This window comes from Entelurus aequoreus, linkage group LG16 (assembly GCF_033978785.1).
Source record: "Entelurus aequoreus isolate RoL-2023_Sb linkage group LG16, RoL_Eaeq_v1.1, whole genome shotgun sequence".
Taxonomy (NCBI): domain Eukaryota; kingdom Metazoa; phylum Chordata; class Actinopteri; order Syngnathiformes; family Syngnathidae; genus Entelurus; species Entelurus aequoreus.
The window spans coordinates 49,020,680-49,039,093 of NC_084746.1; the positions used below are offsets into that span (position 1 = coordinate 49,020,680).

Sequence of the window (18,414 nt, forward strand, 5' to 3'; positions counted from 1 at the left end):
AAAATATACACTCCCATTGTCCACTTAAATATTTCCAAGATATTTCTTTATTCTTAGACAACGGATTCCCTTCCGTGATTGGTCATTTCTATGGACACAGAAATGACGTCACCTAAAATTCCGTTTACGGCACATAGTAATGTCGTAATTCAGCTCTGAGTGTGACACTTAAGATTCAGTCCTACACTTCGCTGAAAGTGTGAGTAAGACGCTTGATAACTAACTTTTAAGTGCAGCTTTCAGCGAAGAATTTATTTACTCTTAAGTCAACTCTTAGCAGACTTCTTAGGAGTAATTCTAAGAAGCTTGATAAGTACGGCCCCTGATCTATGCATTCAAATCATACACATCATCATCTCAAATTAGCCTTTGAAGAACTGAAAATAAATAATTCCTACTAATTCCCAACTACTTTAGACAATGGCATTCGACATCTAAAAATCTGGCTCTGTACCATGAGTAGAGGTCCAGTTAATCCACCTAATAAAACTAAGCTATCCAAAACCTAAATTGTGGAACGACTGCTTTTCCATGTGTTCTTTAACAGCTTGATACAATATAGCAGTGTGATCTCAGTCTAAGGGAAGGAAGATTGTTAGAAGGATACCAATTACCCAGGTATTTTTGGGCCAGATAAATATATTGCACTTTTGCATATACATCCACGTTTATGGATGTATGTTATATTGTCTTTATATTCCAGCGAGTTAATCAGTTTTTTGGGGGAATTGAGGTGGTTATTATAATGCGTTCAACAGTCTTATGGCCTGAGGGAAGAAGCTGTTACAGAACCTGGAGGTTCTGCTACGGAGGCTGCGGAACCTCCTTCTAGAGTCCAGCAGTGAGAACAGTCCTTGGTGGGGGTGGGAGGAGTCTCTGCAGATTTTCTGAGCCCTGGTCAGGCTGTGGCTTTTTGCGATTTCCCGGATAGGAAGAAGAGTCCTGATGATCTTTCCGCCGTCCTCACCACTCTCTGCAGAGACTTCCAGTCCAGACAGAGATGCAGTTGGTCAGTAGGCTCTCTATAGTGCCTCTGTAGAATGTGGTGAGAATGGGGGTAGGGAGCTGTGCTCTTTTCATCCGACGTAAAAAGTGCATGAGCTGCTGAGCTCTTTTTATAAGAGGGACCAGGTCAGATTGTCAGTTATCTTCACCCCCAGGAACTTGAATGAGAAAAAAAAGATTTTCTTAGAATGAACAGTCCAGTTGTGATCGATTCAATACGCTGAGAATACAATGATCTGGTTAATTGAGAATATTCTTTAAACCAGAGCTGGAGTGTCTCAAACAGGTTAGAGGCAAGAGTCTTCCTCATCTTTGTAAACATCCCTCCTCAGGAAAGGCCAAGGCCGACCCGACTGGGCCATATTCGGCAGGCTGACAGAGCACAACGAGACCGTTTTGTTCAAAGAGAAGTTTTTGGACTGGACCGAAGTGAAACCTCCGTCGCCAACGGAAGGCAGCGAGCTGGTACCGGAACAGCAGGTTGGCATCAAAGATTGTAAGTGCATAAAAGCAGGGGTAAAGGGTTAGTCAAGGTTTGTTTATGTCTTTTTCCCAGAAAGCCACAGCGCGAGGGTGCCGGCCGTACGACACCAACTTGATGCTGCCGCTCCTCCAGTCGTCCGTCGCCACCATCCTGGACGGCGTCAACGTCGGCCGTGGACATGGGTCAGTGGAAACGGAGGACCGCATGAGGACTCAGGAGATAAGCACCGTTTCCGTGGACGTGTGGCACATCCTAGAGTTTGACTACAGCCGCATACCACGCCAGAGCATCGGACAGTTCCACGAGGGGGACGCATACGTGGTCAAGTGGAAGTACATGATCAGCACGTCAGGTGAGTTGCACTTCTGACCCTTTGTCGTGTTTTTTTAACCGAATGTTGATTCATTGGAGTTTTTTTGCGGCCCAGTGGGACGTAGACACAACCCAGAGGTGAGGAGCACAGGACCTGGCAGGGAGCAGTGTTGTTATTTCTTCTGGCAAGGCCGATATTCTACCATTAGTGAAAAAGGAACGTCGGCGTTGATGACGGTGGAGCTGGACGAAGAGAGAGGGGCCCAGGTATTAAACATGAAGCAGAACGCAGACAATAAGCTGCACCCACAAAATTGTAGGAAAAAAATATATTTTTCCATATATTAGCCACACCAGACTATATGACTGCAAATATGAGTTATTTACATAGATAGTAATTTTTTATTTATTTAACTTAATTGTTTCCAAACAGTGTCTGTAACACAGCGGTAAAACCGCTGATAAAAAAAAGCAGCTATCTGCGGAAGCTAGCTCTCCAACCAGCTAAACAGACTCAATAACTCCACGGTGAAGTTTTGGTGAATTTACGACACTGAGACAGTACAAAAAGAATGCCATTGTAAGGTAATAATACTAACACAGGCACTTGTAAACGTGTTAGCAAATTAGCTAATGCTAACAACGCTAGATTCATTACATTACCATAACCCGTACACATATGCATGAAAACACTTCTGCATACATCACACATGGGATGGTTTAGTAAGTAAACATTTTTTAAGTTATATTTTAAAACTTACAAACATTGCTTGGAGTGATGAATGAAGAATCCATATGAGTAAAAACGCTATGGACAACTAGAGGATGGGCACGGCATGTGTACTTCGGGTTAAAAGCTCTAAACAGAAGGGCGCCTGAAAATGGCGCCATACAGTACCATTTTAACTATTTGCATTATGGCTGTCAGCGAAGAAAAATCCATAAATTAGCCGCACCGTTTTTATAAGCCACAGGGTATAAAGCGTGGGGGGAAAAAATAGCGGTTCATTGTCCGGAATTTACAGTACTCTGCAGTTTTACATAGCTGACTTGTTGATAGACAGAGTTCATAGGACTCAATCACAACTGCTCCACAAGCCAATGAAAATTGTGGCAATAGCTAGCCACACCCACTAAGCTGTTAAAAATGACAAAATAGAGTCTGACATCATCGTACCCGTAAAGGGTATAAGGACTTGGCACAAATGTATTACTGCTCTGCATTAAATATAACATACCAACTGAAAATAAATGAAAAACTGAGGCACGTATTTCACTGATACTTTGTTGCTGGTAGCCACCAACCAATAGTGTTAAATTGTGTTTTTGTGCGTTTACAAGGTCCAAGTGCAGCAGGGAAAAGAGCCTCCATGTTTCCTGCAGTGCTTTAACGGCGGCATGATCGTCCACGCCGGCAAGCGGGAAGAGGAGGAGGAGAACATCCAAAGTAAACAGATGTTTCCTTTAACAGTCTTTAATGAATTTATTTGTGACGGTCACACTTGTTTACCTCCTTAGGTGAGTGGCGTCTGTACTGCGTGCGGGGCGAGATGGCAGCAGAGGGCTACCTTTTGGAGGTGGCGTGTCACTGCAGCAGCCTGCGCTCGCGAGCCTCCATGATCCTGCTCAGCGTCAACAAGGCCGTCATCTACCTGTGGCACGGCTGTAAGACACAGCCGCACACCCGCAGCGTGGGCAACACGGCGGCCCTGAGGATCAAAGAACAGTGCGTTGTTTTTTTGTTGTTTTTTATATAATGAGACCCTTAAATAACGGTTTTGTATAATATTTTGATATTTTTTTAACATCAAAGTACATCTAGGAAGAGGTCCAACCATAATTTGTATTGTGTGTTGACACTGGAGTTTAGACAGTTCAGAAGTATTTTTTTAGTATGCCCTACTGCAGGGGTCACCAACGCGGTGCCCGCGGGCACCAGGTAGCCCGTAAGGACCAGATGAGTAGCCCGCTGGCCTGTTCTAAAAATAGCTCAAATAGCAGCACTTACCAGTGAGCTGCCTCTATTTTTTTTAATTTTATTTATTTACTAGCAGGCTGGTCTCACTTTGCTCGACATTTTTAATTCTAAGAGAGACAAAACTCAAATAGAATTTGAAAATCCAAGAAAATATTTTAAAGACTTGGTCTTCACTTGTTTAAATAAATTCATTATTTTTTACTTTGCTTCTTATAACTTTCAGAAAGACAATTTTAGAGAAAAAATCCAACCTTAAAAATTATTTTAGGATTTTTAAACACATATACCTTTTTACCTTTTAAATTCCTTCCTCTTCTTTCCTGACAATTTAAACCAATGTTCAAGTAAAAAAAATTTTTATTGTAAAGAATAATAAATACATTTTAATTTAATTCTTCATTTTAGCTTCTGTTTTTACGACGAAGAATATTTGTGAAATATTTCTTCAAACTTATTGTGATTAAAATTCAAAAAAAATTATTGTGGCAAATCTAGAAAATCTGTAGAATCAAATTTAAATCTTATTTCAAAGTCTTTTGAATTTCTTTGAAAAAATTTTGTTCTGGAAAATCTAGAAGAAATAATGATTTGTCTTTGTTAGAAATATAGCTTGGTCCAATTTGTTATATATTCTAACAAAGTGCCGATTGGATTTTAACCTATTTAAAACATGTCATCAAAATTCTAAAATTAATCTTAATCAGGAAAAATTACTAATGATGTTCCATAAATTTTTTTTTTTTATTTTTTCAAAAAGATTCGAATTAGCTAGTTTTTCTCTTTTTTTCGGTTGAATTTTGAATTCTAAAGAGTCGAAATTGAAGATAGACTATGTTTCAAAATGTAATTGTCATTTTTTTTGTGTTTTCTCCTCTTTTAAACCATTCAATTAAGTGTAAATATCATTAATTATTAATAATAACATAGAGTTAAAGGTAAATTGAGCAAATTGGCTATTTCTGGCAATTTATTTAAGTGTGTATCAAACTGGTAGCCCTTCGCATTAATCAGTACCCAAGAAGTAGCTCTTAGTTTCAAAAAGGTTGGTGACCCCTGCCCTACTGGGAGCATGACTTTTTGTGTGTTTGTAGCTTTAATGCTAATGAGCTGTGTTTGTCTCCAAGAAGCACTATTGTGAAATGTATCCACTTTTTACAAATACAGTGCATCCGGAAAGTATTCACAGTGCTTTACTTTTTTCCACGTTTTGTTGCGTTACAGCTTTATTCCAAAAAGAAAATGTTGTCCTCAAATTTCTACAAACAATACCCCATAATGTAAAAGGGTTTTTTGGGGGGGAAAAAAACAAAACTAAGAAAGCACTTGTACATGCGTATTAACAGTCTCTGCTCAATACTTTGTTGATGCACCTTTGGCAGCAATTACAAAAAGTATTTTCAGATCTCTCCAGAGATGTTCAATTGGATTCAAGTCTGGGCTCTGGCTTTGCCACTTAAGAGCATGTACAGAGTTTTCCTGAAGCCATTCCTTTGATATTTTGGCTGTGTGCTTAAGATCGTTGTTCTGCTGAAAGATGAGCCGTAGTCCCGGTCTGAGTTTAATAGCACTCTGGAGCATATTTTCATCCAGGATGTCTGTGAAAAATGAATGTATTCATCTTTCCCTCTATCCTGATAAGTGTCCCAGTTCCTGCCGCTTAAAAACATCCCCACAGCATGATGCTGCCACCACCATGCTTCACTGTAGGGATGGTATTGGCCTGGTGATGAGCGGTGCCTGGTTTCCTCCAAACATGACACCTGGCCTTCACGGCAAACACGTCAATCTTTGTCTCATCAAACCAAATAATTTTGTCTCTCATGGTCTGACAGTCTTTCAGGTGCATTTTGGCAAACTTTTACGAAGGAATGGCTTCCCTTTGGCCACTAAACCACACAGGCCTGATTGGTGGATTGCTGTAGAGATGCTTGTCCTTCTGGAACAGACCTGGGCATTCTGCGGCCCGCGGGCCACATCCGGCCCTTTGTGCGTCCCTATCCGGCCCGCGTGAGGCCAATCATAAATAAATTTAAAAAAGTATCTATCTCGAGTGTGCAATACAACGGTGCTGCTTTTGTTTTGAAAAGCGTTATTTGTATTACTTCCTTGGGGATGTATGCGCGTTCGTGATTGTGAGTGAATGTGAACAGCGGCAATCACAAATTACAAAATAAAGTTAAAAAAACATCTATGTCGTGCGTTTATTATTAATGTTAATTTATTTATATTAATCATGGAATGCTGTTACTAGAGAAAGTTACAGGAATGCACACTTCATCTTATGCTTACATTTCATTGTGCAACATGAGGATGTTTAAGGGGAAGTAAATGTGATCTCTGAAAGGGGTACAAATGATTTCCAAAGCAGTGCTTTTGGTATAAAGTTAAGTTAGGTTAAATGAAAGTATTATTATTATTATTAATTATTATTATTTATCTTATGGTATACGTCAAAAATAATATTGAGCAAAATTGAATTTAAATATTGTCGATGTGGCCCTCCAGCAGTGCTCGGGTGGCTCATGCGGGCCCCGGTAAAAATTAATTGCCCAACCCTGTTCTGGAAGGTTCTCTTCTCTCCACTGAGGAATGTTGTAGATCTGACTTAGTGACCTTGGTCACCTTCCTGACTAGGGCCCTTCTCCCCAAATCGTTGAGTTTAGATGGTCGGCCAACTCTAGGAAGAGTCCTGGTGGTCTCAAATGTCTTCCATTTACGGATTATAAAGGCCACTGTGCTCATCGGGCCCTTCAAGGCAGCAGATATTTTATAGGCAGGTGTGTGCCTTTCCGAATCATGTCCAACCAACTAAATTTACCACAGGTGGACTCCAGTTAAGCTGTAGGAACATCTCAAGGATGATCAGTTGAAACAGGATGCCCCTGATCTCACTTTTGACGTTCATGGCAAAGGCTGCAAATACTTATGGACATGGGATTTCTGAGTTTTTATTTTTAGGGAATTTACAAAAAAAAAAAAAAAAAAATTGTCATTATGGGGTGTTGTGTGTAAAATTTTGAGGAAAAATTATTGCATTTCATTTTGAAATAAGGCTACAACATAACAAAATGTGGACAAGTTACATACAACAATGTAACATGAAAGATTACAACAGAGGATACAAATGCTAGCAACACTAGCATAGCTATGTGAGCTACATGCTAACATTACACTAACATTTTAACAGCAACATCATGTTAGGTTAGTATATTTGCTGAAAACAAGTTAAATGTTAAATGACCAAACTTACAGCTTCCTTGTTTGTAGTTGATGGACCGATAAGTAGCAGAGCCCCGGGCTTTATTTCAAGGTTTTTAATGAAGCCTGCTTTTTACAAATTTGTCCATTAAAAGTTACATATTTAAAGGCGAGCGTTGTCTTTTAAAAATGGAATAAACAAGTGAGGGAGAGGATACATTGTTCTCATGTTTTGCTGTAGTGATACGTATTACAGTTAAAACAAAATTCAAATGTCACCTCTGCGTTATTGGGGGCCTTTAAAAGACTAATAGGAAAAGAAAAGTATGTCTTTTGATGCAAAGTAGTGAACTTGTGTCCTGCTCAGGTGTCCTCTGGAAGCTGGTCTTCACAGCAGCTGCAATGTCAGCATCCATGAGTGCGATGAGGGCGTGGAACCTCCAGGCTTCTGGGAGGCGTTGGGCCGCAAGGACAGGAAGGCCTACGACTGCATGCTGCAAGGTAAAACAGGTCAACCTCCGCATCAAACTCATCCAAGCGTGCTTTTGTGCACTGGGACCAGCAAAGGGTCTTGAGATTGACTGGGAACGATATCCAGTTGTATACGTTGCGGTCGTCTACGACTTAAAGGATACACAATGTTTCGTTTGTCATTGCATCCAAAAAAGTACAACAAAACTTGTTTATAGCCGACCCGTCCAAGAAACAGAAACATAAAAATGACAGGACCAGGAGGCTTATAGGTTGCCACAAAAAATACTGTATAGGAAAAGGAAAAACAAGAAGAAAGAGGTAGAGAAAAAAGGTATTTACTTATTATTATAGGCATCCATCCGTCAGTAGTGACGATGGGTTGCGCCTGGGGGAGTTCTTCCTCCCACCGTCGTAGCTGGCGCTAATCGGGTCGAACTTAAGACTGCCAGCTTCCGTGTTGTTTGAGTTTGAGTTTATTTCGAACATGCAAGCATACAACATGATACATCACAATTTCCAGTTTCTCTTTTCAACATGTTCGAAAAGGAGTAGGAAGAAGGAAGAAGCAGAGCTTTTCTTTACATAACAGTTGCTAAAACTTTTTGTTCACTTCCTGTTCACAATTTATTCACAATGAACTCCATAAGTAATCACAATAAAAATAAATAATAGTAAGAATTTAATAATAATAATTGGTGAAGTAAGTCATATTTCATATATATATATTTCATATTTCATTGTTTCCTCCCTTTAGATCAGGGGTGTCAAACTCAAATACAGAGTGGGCCAAAATTTAAAACTGAACAAAGCCGCGGGCCAAGGTTGAAAAAATTAACCTTTTAGTAGGGACCCAAACAAGTTTTGCATTGAATACTGAACAAGCAAGGCTTATATAACTTTATAGTGACATGCAAAATCGAATTTCAAATAATAATAATAATTTAAAAATATCAATGGCATATAAAATACAATTTAAATAAAAATTAAATGCCTCTTTTCTATTTTCAGCCTTTTGAGGTAAATATCAAAATTAACTTTTTCCACAGGCTAATAAATTTGAAAATAAGATAACAATGAATAAACCAACCATTCTGGACTTTAAACTGCTCAGTTTGCAACACACTGATCTAATCTGATGTGCCCAAGCCAGGAACCTGCCATCTTTTCTTGGATGCTAGTTCATTAATGTCGGGGCTCAGGCTTTGAACTGAGGCAACCTTCATTATCCAACGAAGGTGTTCATCAGTCATTATATCTCGTAGTCCCCCCGGACCACAGTCTTCGGGGCGTGCCTTCAAGGCCTTTAACGTCGACTACGAGCTGTCGTCACGTCCGCTTTTCATCCATTCTAACAACCTGCAGGCCCAGTCACAAGATATGTGCTGCAAATTTGGCCCGCGGGCCAGAGTTTGTCACCCATGCTTTGGAGGGTAGGCTTTAGTGACCTCTCTGTGGCGCATGCCTGGGCAGAAAGTATGGAGATCCTGGGTTGCCCAGTCATCAAGATCCCCCTCTCGGCCGTGACGATGTGGCCCAGAGGAAAGCAAGGCAAAACATCTGGCATCGGGTTGGCTGCAGGAGCTGCCGGCAGGGGGTCAGCAATGACACCCAGCCGCCTCAGGGGCTCCACTCCTGATTTTCTGTCTGGGTTTACTCCCATAGCCTTTCCTTCTCCCAAAGGTACCACAAGGCAGTGGGTGGGGGCGAAGGGGGATGACGACTATTTGACCCATAGGTGGGGCAGTGGTTGGCGGATGCCAGGGCGTGTCCACACACCGGTGGGCCTGCACACCTCACCTCTGGGGCCCACTGCTGCTCCGAGATCCCCTACAGTTTAGCCTGAGACCGCAAGGTCCCAGTTTCCGTGTGTGGCCGCGAGGAGGCACTGTAGGAGTCTTGCTGGTGGAGAGGCTGTGTACTGGCAAGAGGAGGTTTATGCGCTCGGCTCCTCTTTTCACCCCCCGTAAGGAGGGCTAGCCGGTGGCAGTAGCTGAACGCAGACAGTAGCAGGCAGAAGCAGCATGCAACATGCAAAATGCAACATGCGGCAACTACAAGCACTTCTACGCAGTGCTACTGCACTGACGCATCACACACACACGTGTTTGTAAATTACTTAATCCCAAACAGATTGGCACTAGAAAAAAAAAACCTGAGCAAACATAAGCACATATGAGCACGTGTTACGGCATAGAAAACTTGAGACTTGCAACAGGGATTGGGGGGAACTTCTGGCCCCAACAGGTGGTGCTGCTTTGTTGTTTGGCATATCGCACAGGCGACGCGACAAAGGCCACGATGCTGGGTGGGGTATATGTGTGTGTATATGCATCGTAATCCATGGATGCATATATGTTCATTAGCCTGGAAGTCGCTCCATTCGGCATCAAACTAAGTCGACATCCCAGATGTTCTTGTAGGAAGAGGGGAAGGGATTTCAGAGAGTCTTTCACTGCTATGATCCCACCGGCGAATGTGCAACATGACCATGCCAAGGCAAGTGCAGAGGGAATTGTAGATAAAGATTGTCTTGATTAGGGTGAGCAGATGCATTCTAATAGACTTATCTACTCTAGTTGTCTGTTCTGGCTCTCAAATTGATCATAATGTTGTCTTGCAGAGCGGAAAGCTCCTCTGAGATGTTATCAAGTTTGCCATTCAGTTCAGAAAATGCCACAGTCTGAGTGTCAACAGCTCTGCCCATCCCATCAATCTGGGCTCTTTGAATGGCTGCCATTGTCTTCCGAGTGTGTCAATTGACCAAAGCAATGCTCAATCCAATCAGCAGGTGACCTGTTATTATAGTTCCAAATCGACACATATCTTCAAAGTCATCAACAGAAAGAATCATACTCTGCTGGTAAAATCAGGCCCCTAGATCAAATTAAAAACAACATTGCCAAGCACACGACCCTTCACTTCTCCCACGGGTCCATCGTGTATCCAACTGCAAATTTCCGTCAGGACAGGCAGTTTCCCACTAACCTGAGCTTCACTAATGTGTGTCTTTGGGGGGGGGGGGGGGGGGGGATTTTTACCTGTCGACATCATTTTTAGGTCCACAACTAGGAAAAAAGTGGCAATGTTATCAGCTTTAGAGGGGTCCTTTAAGAGTCACGCTGCACAACAATCTGACAGTTTTTGAACCCAGCGGCAAGCACTCTTAACTCTCAATCAGTCAACCTTTGTTCGATCCTCGGGCAGTATGAAGGTGGCGAAATACGCTCGCGTCTACTTCAATCAATCAATCAATGTTTATTTATATAGCCCTAAATCACAAGTGTCTCAAAGGGCTGCACAAGCCACAACGACATCCTCGGTACAGAGCCCACATACGATAGTAGCCCATCTACTTGATAAAAGAAGAAGTGTGTCTGAATACTTTAGTCTGTATAGTTTCTACTTCCAGAGGAAAAAGTAACCGTGTTTGCTTTTCCTTTTTCAGATCCAGGCAAGTTTAACTTCACTCCAAGGCTCTTCCAGCTGAGCAGCACATCAGGAGAGTTTGTGGCCACAGAGTTCTTCCACTCGTCCAGTGCTCCGGACCTCGTCAGCTCTCTGCCCTTCCTGCAAGAAGAGCTGTACAATGCAGCACAACCAGGTGAGGCTGGAACACAGACAAACCCTTCCTGGAGGTTCTCCTGCTCATGGAGACGTTGGGCTGAAGAGTCTGTACTGTGTGGTCCACAGCGTTGTTCCTGGTGGACAACTTCCATGAAGTCTACCTGTGGCAGGGCTGGTGGCCTCAGGACAGTGAGACTCCCGGTTCTGCTCGTATGCGCTGGGATGCGGACAGGAAGTGTGCTATGGAGACAGTGCTGCAGTACTGCGAAGGTATTCCGCACTCAACCGTCTGTCTGCTGATTGGGATTGTTCCAAAGTTCTGTTTCTCACAGAGAAGAGCGACAAGAAGCCTCAGAAGTCCTACCTGATCCACGCCGGACTCGAGCCGCTCACCTTTACCAACATGTTCCCCAGTTGGGAGCACCGGGAGGATGTCGCCGAGATCACTGAGAGGGTCAGTAGTAATCGAAGGGCCTGATCTACTAAAGATGTGCGTGTATTAAAGGATGTGCAAACCTAATAGCGCACGCAAAACTGATCTACCAAGCTTGTGCGCAGAGGATTGCATCTCTTAAATTAGAAAAATAGGGAGCAGAATATATGATGATTACGAGCAGGGCCGGCCCGTGGCATAGGCCGTATAGGCAAATGCTAAGGGCGCCGTCCATCAGGGGGCACCACGCCAGTGCCACAAATGTTGGAGAGAAAAAAAAAAAGTTGGTACTGTTATTTCTAAATACAAAAAATAATCCCACGTTAATTAAAATGCAAAGAAAGCCTATTTAATAGAAATATTATTTGTTACAACATTATGCCCCCCGCACTGTGCGCCCCGCCCCCTCCCTTCCCGTATCATGACTCTTTATGGACGTCACCGCATCAAAAAATCAACACAAGATGTCAAAACGGCCAAAACTGTCAGGTGCCCAGGGAAGAAAAAAGAGAAAAGAAGAGGAGGAGAAACGAGAAAAAGACAGAGGTAGCAGGGAGGTAACGTTAGCCTACATGAAATTATTTGTCTGTTACAGAATGTGATAGTAACCTGGCTTTTTAGCATTAAGCTAATGTTACATGATTCGGCAATTGCTAATCAATAAATAGCTAGTTCTGTTTTAACGTCGGGTTAATATTGTGGAGGGGGCTAAATTGTTATGGAAAATAATAATGTAACGTTAGGTAATTACAGTACTCCCACCTTACATTCCTCAGGGACATTTCTATTAGATCTTTTAAGCAGGTGTTTTCTGTTTACATTGTTATTGCCTTCTGGTTAGCTAATGTTTGCCCTGCAGGTAATAGTCACTTTTCCACCCCTTTATACATTAGATATAGTTGTAAGCCTAGTTGTTAAAGTGCACATCATTAATGTTAATTAAGCAATATCACATGAGAGGGAATGCTGTTTTTTAATTTGAGCACTGCTGTGATTCGGTTAAAGATAATCATAACATAACATACTCATATAATATGTTAATTTGCTTTCTTTAAGTAAAAAAAAAGGTCAAAGACAAAGCTATTCGGTTTCTTGTGAGTATATACACTTCACTGCCGATGTGGGGGGGCGCCACCTAAAATCTTGCCTAGGGCACCAGATTGGTTAGGGCCAGGCCTTATTACGAGAACACCCAAAAAATGATTCCCGGGTGCAGCCACCGCTGCTGCCCACTGCTCCCCTCACCTCCCAGGGGGTGATCAAGGGTGATGGATCAAATGCAGAGAATAATTTCGCCACACCTAGTGTGTGTGTGACAATCATTGGTACTTTAACTTTAACTTTTTAACAAACTGGGAGGAGGAGATACAAATACAATTATTTTTCACCCGCAATGTGATTAATCAAGACTAAAACTGTTCTGCGGACACTGTTTTGTGCCAACAGTATATGTAGCACGTCTGAGAAATGTGGGTAAACTGGTACAGTTACGCGCGATTGTCTGTGAGAAAGGAGGCCATCGCGCTGCAAAAACAACGGACAGAGAATCTTACATGTGTGTGTCAACATATTTAGACTATCAGAAGTAAAGAATAATACTTAATGTCTATTTTGAAATATAATTTTATAATTTCATAACTGCTGGATGACTTCCAAGGCTGATTAACTCTAAAGGCCTTAGTGGCCACATGCGTGGACAGCACCTTTTAGCTCTTATTTCCAAAATTGTGTACACTACTGAATTGGTGGACACTTATACTGCCATCTGGTGGTGTCAGAAGAGTATAACATACAATGGAATTTGGGGGAAAAAAAGTGTAAAAATAAAAATTAGCATGTCACTACACATGAAGTACACGTTTGTGTACTTATGGACTAAGTACATCATATCAAAAGATGATTCTTAGTTTTTATTCTAATTAGGGTCCAATAAGCCCAAATAGCAAAGAGCAATTAAAAAAAAAGCATGTAAACAAACAGCTTGGGCCTTAAGAGGTTAAAACAAATTCAATTGATTCATTGTGGTGTCTGCTGGCGTTTTTTGCAATGGTGTTTCATTTTTCATATAGCAGACATATTATGATATATCTGCTATAAGAAAAATCTTCTTTCACTATGCATTTTGAAATGATCCGGACGCACCATCAAAACACTGCAGCATGCTAAAAGTAGTTTCTGTGGTTCAGATCACACTTCAATACAACCCAGTCAAGGTGGCAAGATTATAGTTGTGTGCTACATGCCAACAACATGACAAAACGTCACAGGTTGGACATTATGATGCCATAAATGTGAAGGGACACGAGTGTCTCCATAGTGACAGCCGATATACACATGCAAAAAGCGCATTTAAGTAGGACGATCTGCACCACTTTTGCACTTGTTATCAATTACACATGCAGTCTTACCACATGCAAGATGCCCACTATTTGTACATGCAATGTTATAATTTGCACACACTATCTACCTTGTTATTTGGATCTTAGTAGTTTAGGCCCTTATCTGGCTATCTGACTTTGTTTTTCAAAGACGATTTTGTCTTTAAAAAAAACGTACACGCAGCAATTTTCCGCACTCCCGTGAATGCTGCCATTAAAGCCAGAGTGTTAATCAGAGAGAGGCTTTTATTTCCTGCAGTACATCTGAAAACTCATACATAAAACAAGTTCATGTTTAGGCCTAAAATTATTTGGCGTGCATGATAAAATGGAAAGAAAAATGTAGCTCTGCATGACCACATGGTCATTTATGAACAAGTGTATTGTTAACGCAGCAGCAACACAACCGTTGTTGTAATAGTAGTAAGAAGCATATTGCTTAGTCAGCATTAATAGCGCTGATAAAGTAAATGTAAACAACAGTACGACAAGTGTAACACACATGACTTTCACACCAACAGCTCAGTAGCGACATTTTAAAGCGCGTGCAGATCTAGATAAATCCGGTGAATACTGCACCACATAATTCTTCAAAAAGTTACCGGTACTTCCATTTTGTGGAATCTTTAAAACCCAGTGGCGGGACGTGCGTTTCCCACCTAGGTCTTCAGTGATGTCTGACTTCAATGGTTACCTCTCAAAACCCCATCATTTATGTCTCCACATGACCATTGCTGGAGAAATACTATACAGGAACACATTTACGCCCTACTGGGCATTGTACAAAACGGGTTATTTTCTTGGGCATTTATAAATCAATAAACCTGCATCAGTAATTGAAACATATCTTATGTTGTACTGTCAAAATTAAAATTGCAAAAAACAGATTATATGTAAAAAAATAAAGAAATAAAATATCTGAACACACATTCTGAGCTAGCTTCCGGGGTTGGCCGACATGGTCTCACAAGATGTAGTTTCTCTTTAAATATCCTTCTTGAAAATGGCCTTGCAAATTTATGTGTCTTGTCTTATCATAAAAGATGCAGACAAGGCATTTTGGCTGAGTTCTTAAAGTTTACTCCACAGCGCGCTTGTCAGGTTCAAACACTGATGACATCTATTAAACAGGACAAGAAGCAAAGAAGCAAACAGACAGAATTCAATTTGGCTCAATGAGGAGAAACGTGTACATCTGTACCCTTGTACAGTGTCATTACGCTCTGCCAAAAGATTGTACGCCTCCTCTTTTATTTGGACTTTCCCTGATTACATGGCAACAGCTGTTTCGAAAGGGACGGGGTCGTAAACAGCCATCGCCTTTGATTACAAAACAGTTCAAAAGAAAAGGTCGGTTCAAAAAGGAGGTCGTAAAAGAGTTCAAAAAAGAGGTCGTAAAAGAGTTAAAAAAAGAGGTGTCAGGAAATTGGGCAGATCCTGCCTTCTCTCCGCTTTGTAGTTCTTGGGTCAAAACAATATATTTCTGTTGATCACAATACATGTAAGAAACAGAACACCTTCATGTTGCTTCCCATCCTACACAGTGGAGTTTTACAAGCCTTCTTCTTGGTTGGTTCAAAGACAGCTTTTGTCTTCTCGCCGGGAACTCATTTCAACACAAAGTTTTGTGACAACTTAGATACAATTATTCTGACAGTGCTCATCAATAACATCAAGCTACCGGCATGTCTACATTCAACGACCTAAACGGGGCTACTGCGCATGCTCTTCACTACTGTGGCATGCTGGGTAATGGAGTTATTATGTTACCTAGCTCATAACATCTCAATATATATCTGCCTTAGGCCAGCTAGAAGGCCTTACTAACAACTCGTGATCTGATTGGCTGTCGCAACTGTCTGTCAAGTGTTTGAGTCCGTTCACTTACAGTTTACGGACACCCACATTGTTGATTCTAAAGGCCTCTGGCAGATTTGGTACAGCATGGCAACATAAAGCTGAATTCTGATTGGGTAAAACCTCTATAACCTAAAAACAACAGCATAATATGAAATGAAGAGAATATGAATACTTTTACATATTTAGGGAAAGTAAATTTAAAAATTACTTTTATCTTTAATTATGATCATGATTTCTGGTTATGTTAGGCAAGCAGAGAAGGCCTTGCTGGCCCGACGGCACACCACTGTTAAAACCACTAAATCAGGTGGTTGCCTACAGCTAAAGCTGTTAAGATTTTCTAGACCAGGGGTCACCAACGCGGTGCCCGCGGGCACCAGGTACCCCGTAAGGACCACATGAGTAGCCCGCTGGCCTGTTCTAAAAATAGCTCAAATAGCAGCACTTACCGGTGAGTTGCCTCTATTTTTTACATTTTAATTATTTACTAGCAAGCTGGTCTCACTTTGCCCGACATTTTTAAATTCTAAGAGAGACAAAACTCAAATAGAATTTGAAAATCCAAGAAAATATTTTAAAGACTTGGTCTTCACTTGTTTAAATAAATTCATTAATTTTTTTACTTTGCTTCTTATAACTTTCAGAAAGACAATTTTAGAGAAAAAATACAACCTTAAAAATGATTTTAGGATTTTTAAACACATATACCTTTTTACCTTTTAAATTCCTTCCTCTTCTTTCCTGACAATTTAAATCAATGTTCAAGTAAATTTATTTTTTTTATTGTAAAGAATAATAAATACATTTTAATTTAATTCTTCATTTTAGCTTCTATTTTTTCGACGAAGAATATTTGTGAAATATTTCTTCAAACTTATTATGATTAAAATTCAAAAAAAATATTCTGGCAAATCTAGAAAATCTGTAGAATCAAATTTAAATCTTATTTCAAAGTCTTTTGAATTTCTTTTAAAAATTTTGTTCTGTAAAATCTAGAAGAAATAATGATTTGTCTTTGTTACAAATATAGCTTGGTCTAATTTGTTATATATTCTAACAAAGTGTAGATTGGATTTTAACCTATTTAAAACATGTCATCAAAATTCTAAAATTAATCTTAATCAGGAAAAATTACTAATGATGTTCCATAAATTATTTTTTTAATTTTTTCAAAAAGATTCGAATTAGCTAGTATTTCTCTTCTTTTTTTCGGTTGAATTTTGAATTTTAAAGAGTCGAAATTGAAGATAAACTATGTTTCAAAATTTAATTGTCATTTTTTTCGTGTTTTCTCCTCTTTTAAACCGTTCAATTAAGTGTAAATATCATTAATTATTAATAATAACATAGAGTTAAAGGTAAATTGAGCAAATTGGCTATTTCTGGCAATTTATTTAAGTGTGTATCCAACTGGTAGCCCTTCGCATTAATCAGTACCCAAGAAGTAGCTCTTGGTTTCAAAAAGGTTGGTGACCCCTGTTCTAGACAAAGCAGAAATAGAGCGCCTCAATCCAATTGCGGTATTAAGTTTTTGCTTAGAGAGAGATACGAATAAACCAAAAGCAAGAAAGCCTTTGACGCATGCTGAACTGAGCTCTCATGAGGTCGGCCAACCAAAAAAGAGCTCATGTTGTGTTGTCGTGGTGTTGTTCCTGTGCGCTGCAGGAGGCAGAGGTGTGCAACCAGATCATCCTGGTGGAAGACGTGTTGGCCCGTCTTAATCAGAACACCTTCCCTCTGGCCCAGATGCAGGCCCGGCCGCTCCCGGAGGGCGTGGACCCGCTCCGGCTGGAGATCTACTTGTCTGACCAGGACTTTGAGGTCATTTGTCACTCACCAGTTTCATTTAGTACAGTGAAGTTGTGAATGGTACCAAAATAAGTAACACTTTTTGGGTCCCCATGAACGATAATAGGGTACCTTGAGGGCGGGGCTAGAACAGAACTGCACTGGACTAGACCACACGCAGGTCTTTTATTTTAATAGTTCCCAAGGACGTTCTGTAGAATAATGCCTATTAAAAGGTAGGGATGTCCCCATCTGTAATTGATATCAGATATCAGTCCAATATCAGCAAAAAAAACAAGTCGGATGATGTTGGCTTGCATCTAAAATGTCGGATATACAGTAAGTGCTCCAATACAAGCAGTTCTGCACTGTTTACTTGTTCAAAACTGGACAGCCAGTTATCAATACTCCAATCTTCCAATAAGCACAAAAGGTTGGTCTTTTCTTGTACTGTACTGTACTATTTAGTCATTTACAAAAGTTAAACATGGTAGGCTGCAAGCTACTAGGAACTAGCAGTAGCAGCTACACAAAAGCTAAGCACACAATAGCACACAAGCTACACATGAGTTGATTGAACAATATTGCAGTCTGAAACAGCACATTTGTCAATATAAACAAGTATCGAATGATTATAGTTGCATATTAATTACACATACAAAGTCACCGCACCATTCATGTCACCAAAAAAACTCTGTTATTTCCCCACTTCTAAACAGTTAAAGGCCTACTGAAAGCCACTACTACCGACCACGCAGTCTGATAGTTTATATATCAATGATGAAATCTTAACATTGCAACACATGCCAATACGACCGGGTTAACTTATAAAGTGCAATTTTAAATTTCCTGCGACACTTCCGGTTGAAAACGTCTAGATATGATGATGTATGCACGTGACATCACGGAGAGAATGGAAGTATTCGGACCCCATTGGATC

General features: G+C 40.6%; 1 protein-coding gene across 8 annotated transcripts in view; it reads left to right on the forward strand.

Annotated features, from left to right (window-relative positions):
* LOC133631120 (supervillin-like) overlaps positions 1-18,414 on the forward strand; it is a 113,078-nt gene that overhangs the window by 87,451 nt on the left and 7,213 nt on the right. For all 8 annotated transcript variants that reach the window (XM_062023180.1, XM_062023181.1, XM_062023175.1 and 5 more), the window contains 10 exons: positions 1,338-1,485; positions 1,562-1,841; positions 1,917-2,068; positions 3,143-3,248; positions 3,320-3,527; positions 7,345-7,478; positions 10,897-11,052; positions 11,142-11,285; positions 11,348-11,469; positions 17,352-17,507. In XM_062023180.1, the coding sequence (XP_061879164.1) occupies positions 1,338-1,485; positions 1,562-1,841; positions 1,917-2,068; positions 3,143-3,248; positions 3,320-3,527; positions 7,345-7,478; positions 10,897-11,052; positions 11,142-11,285; positions 11,348-11,469; positions 17,352-17,507 (1,606 nt within the window). The remainder of the gene's footprint in view (positions 1-1,337; positions 1,486-1,561; positions 1,842-1,916; positions 2,069-3,142; positions 3,249-3,319; positions 3,528-7,344; positions 7,479-10,896; positions 11,053-11,141; positions 11,286-11,347; positions 11,470-17,351; positions 17,508-18,414) is intronic.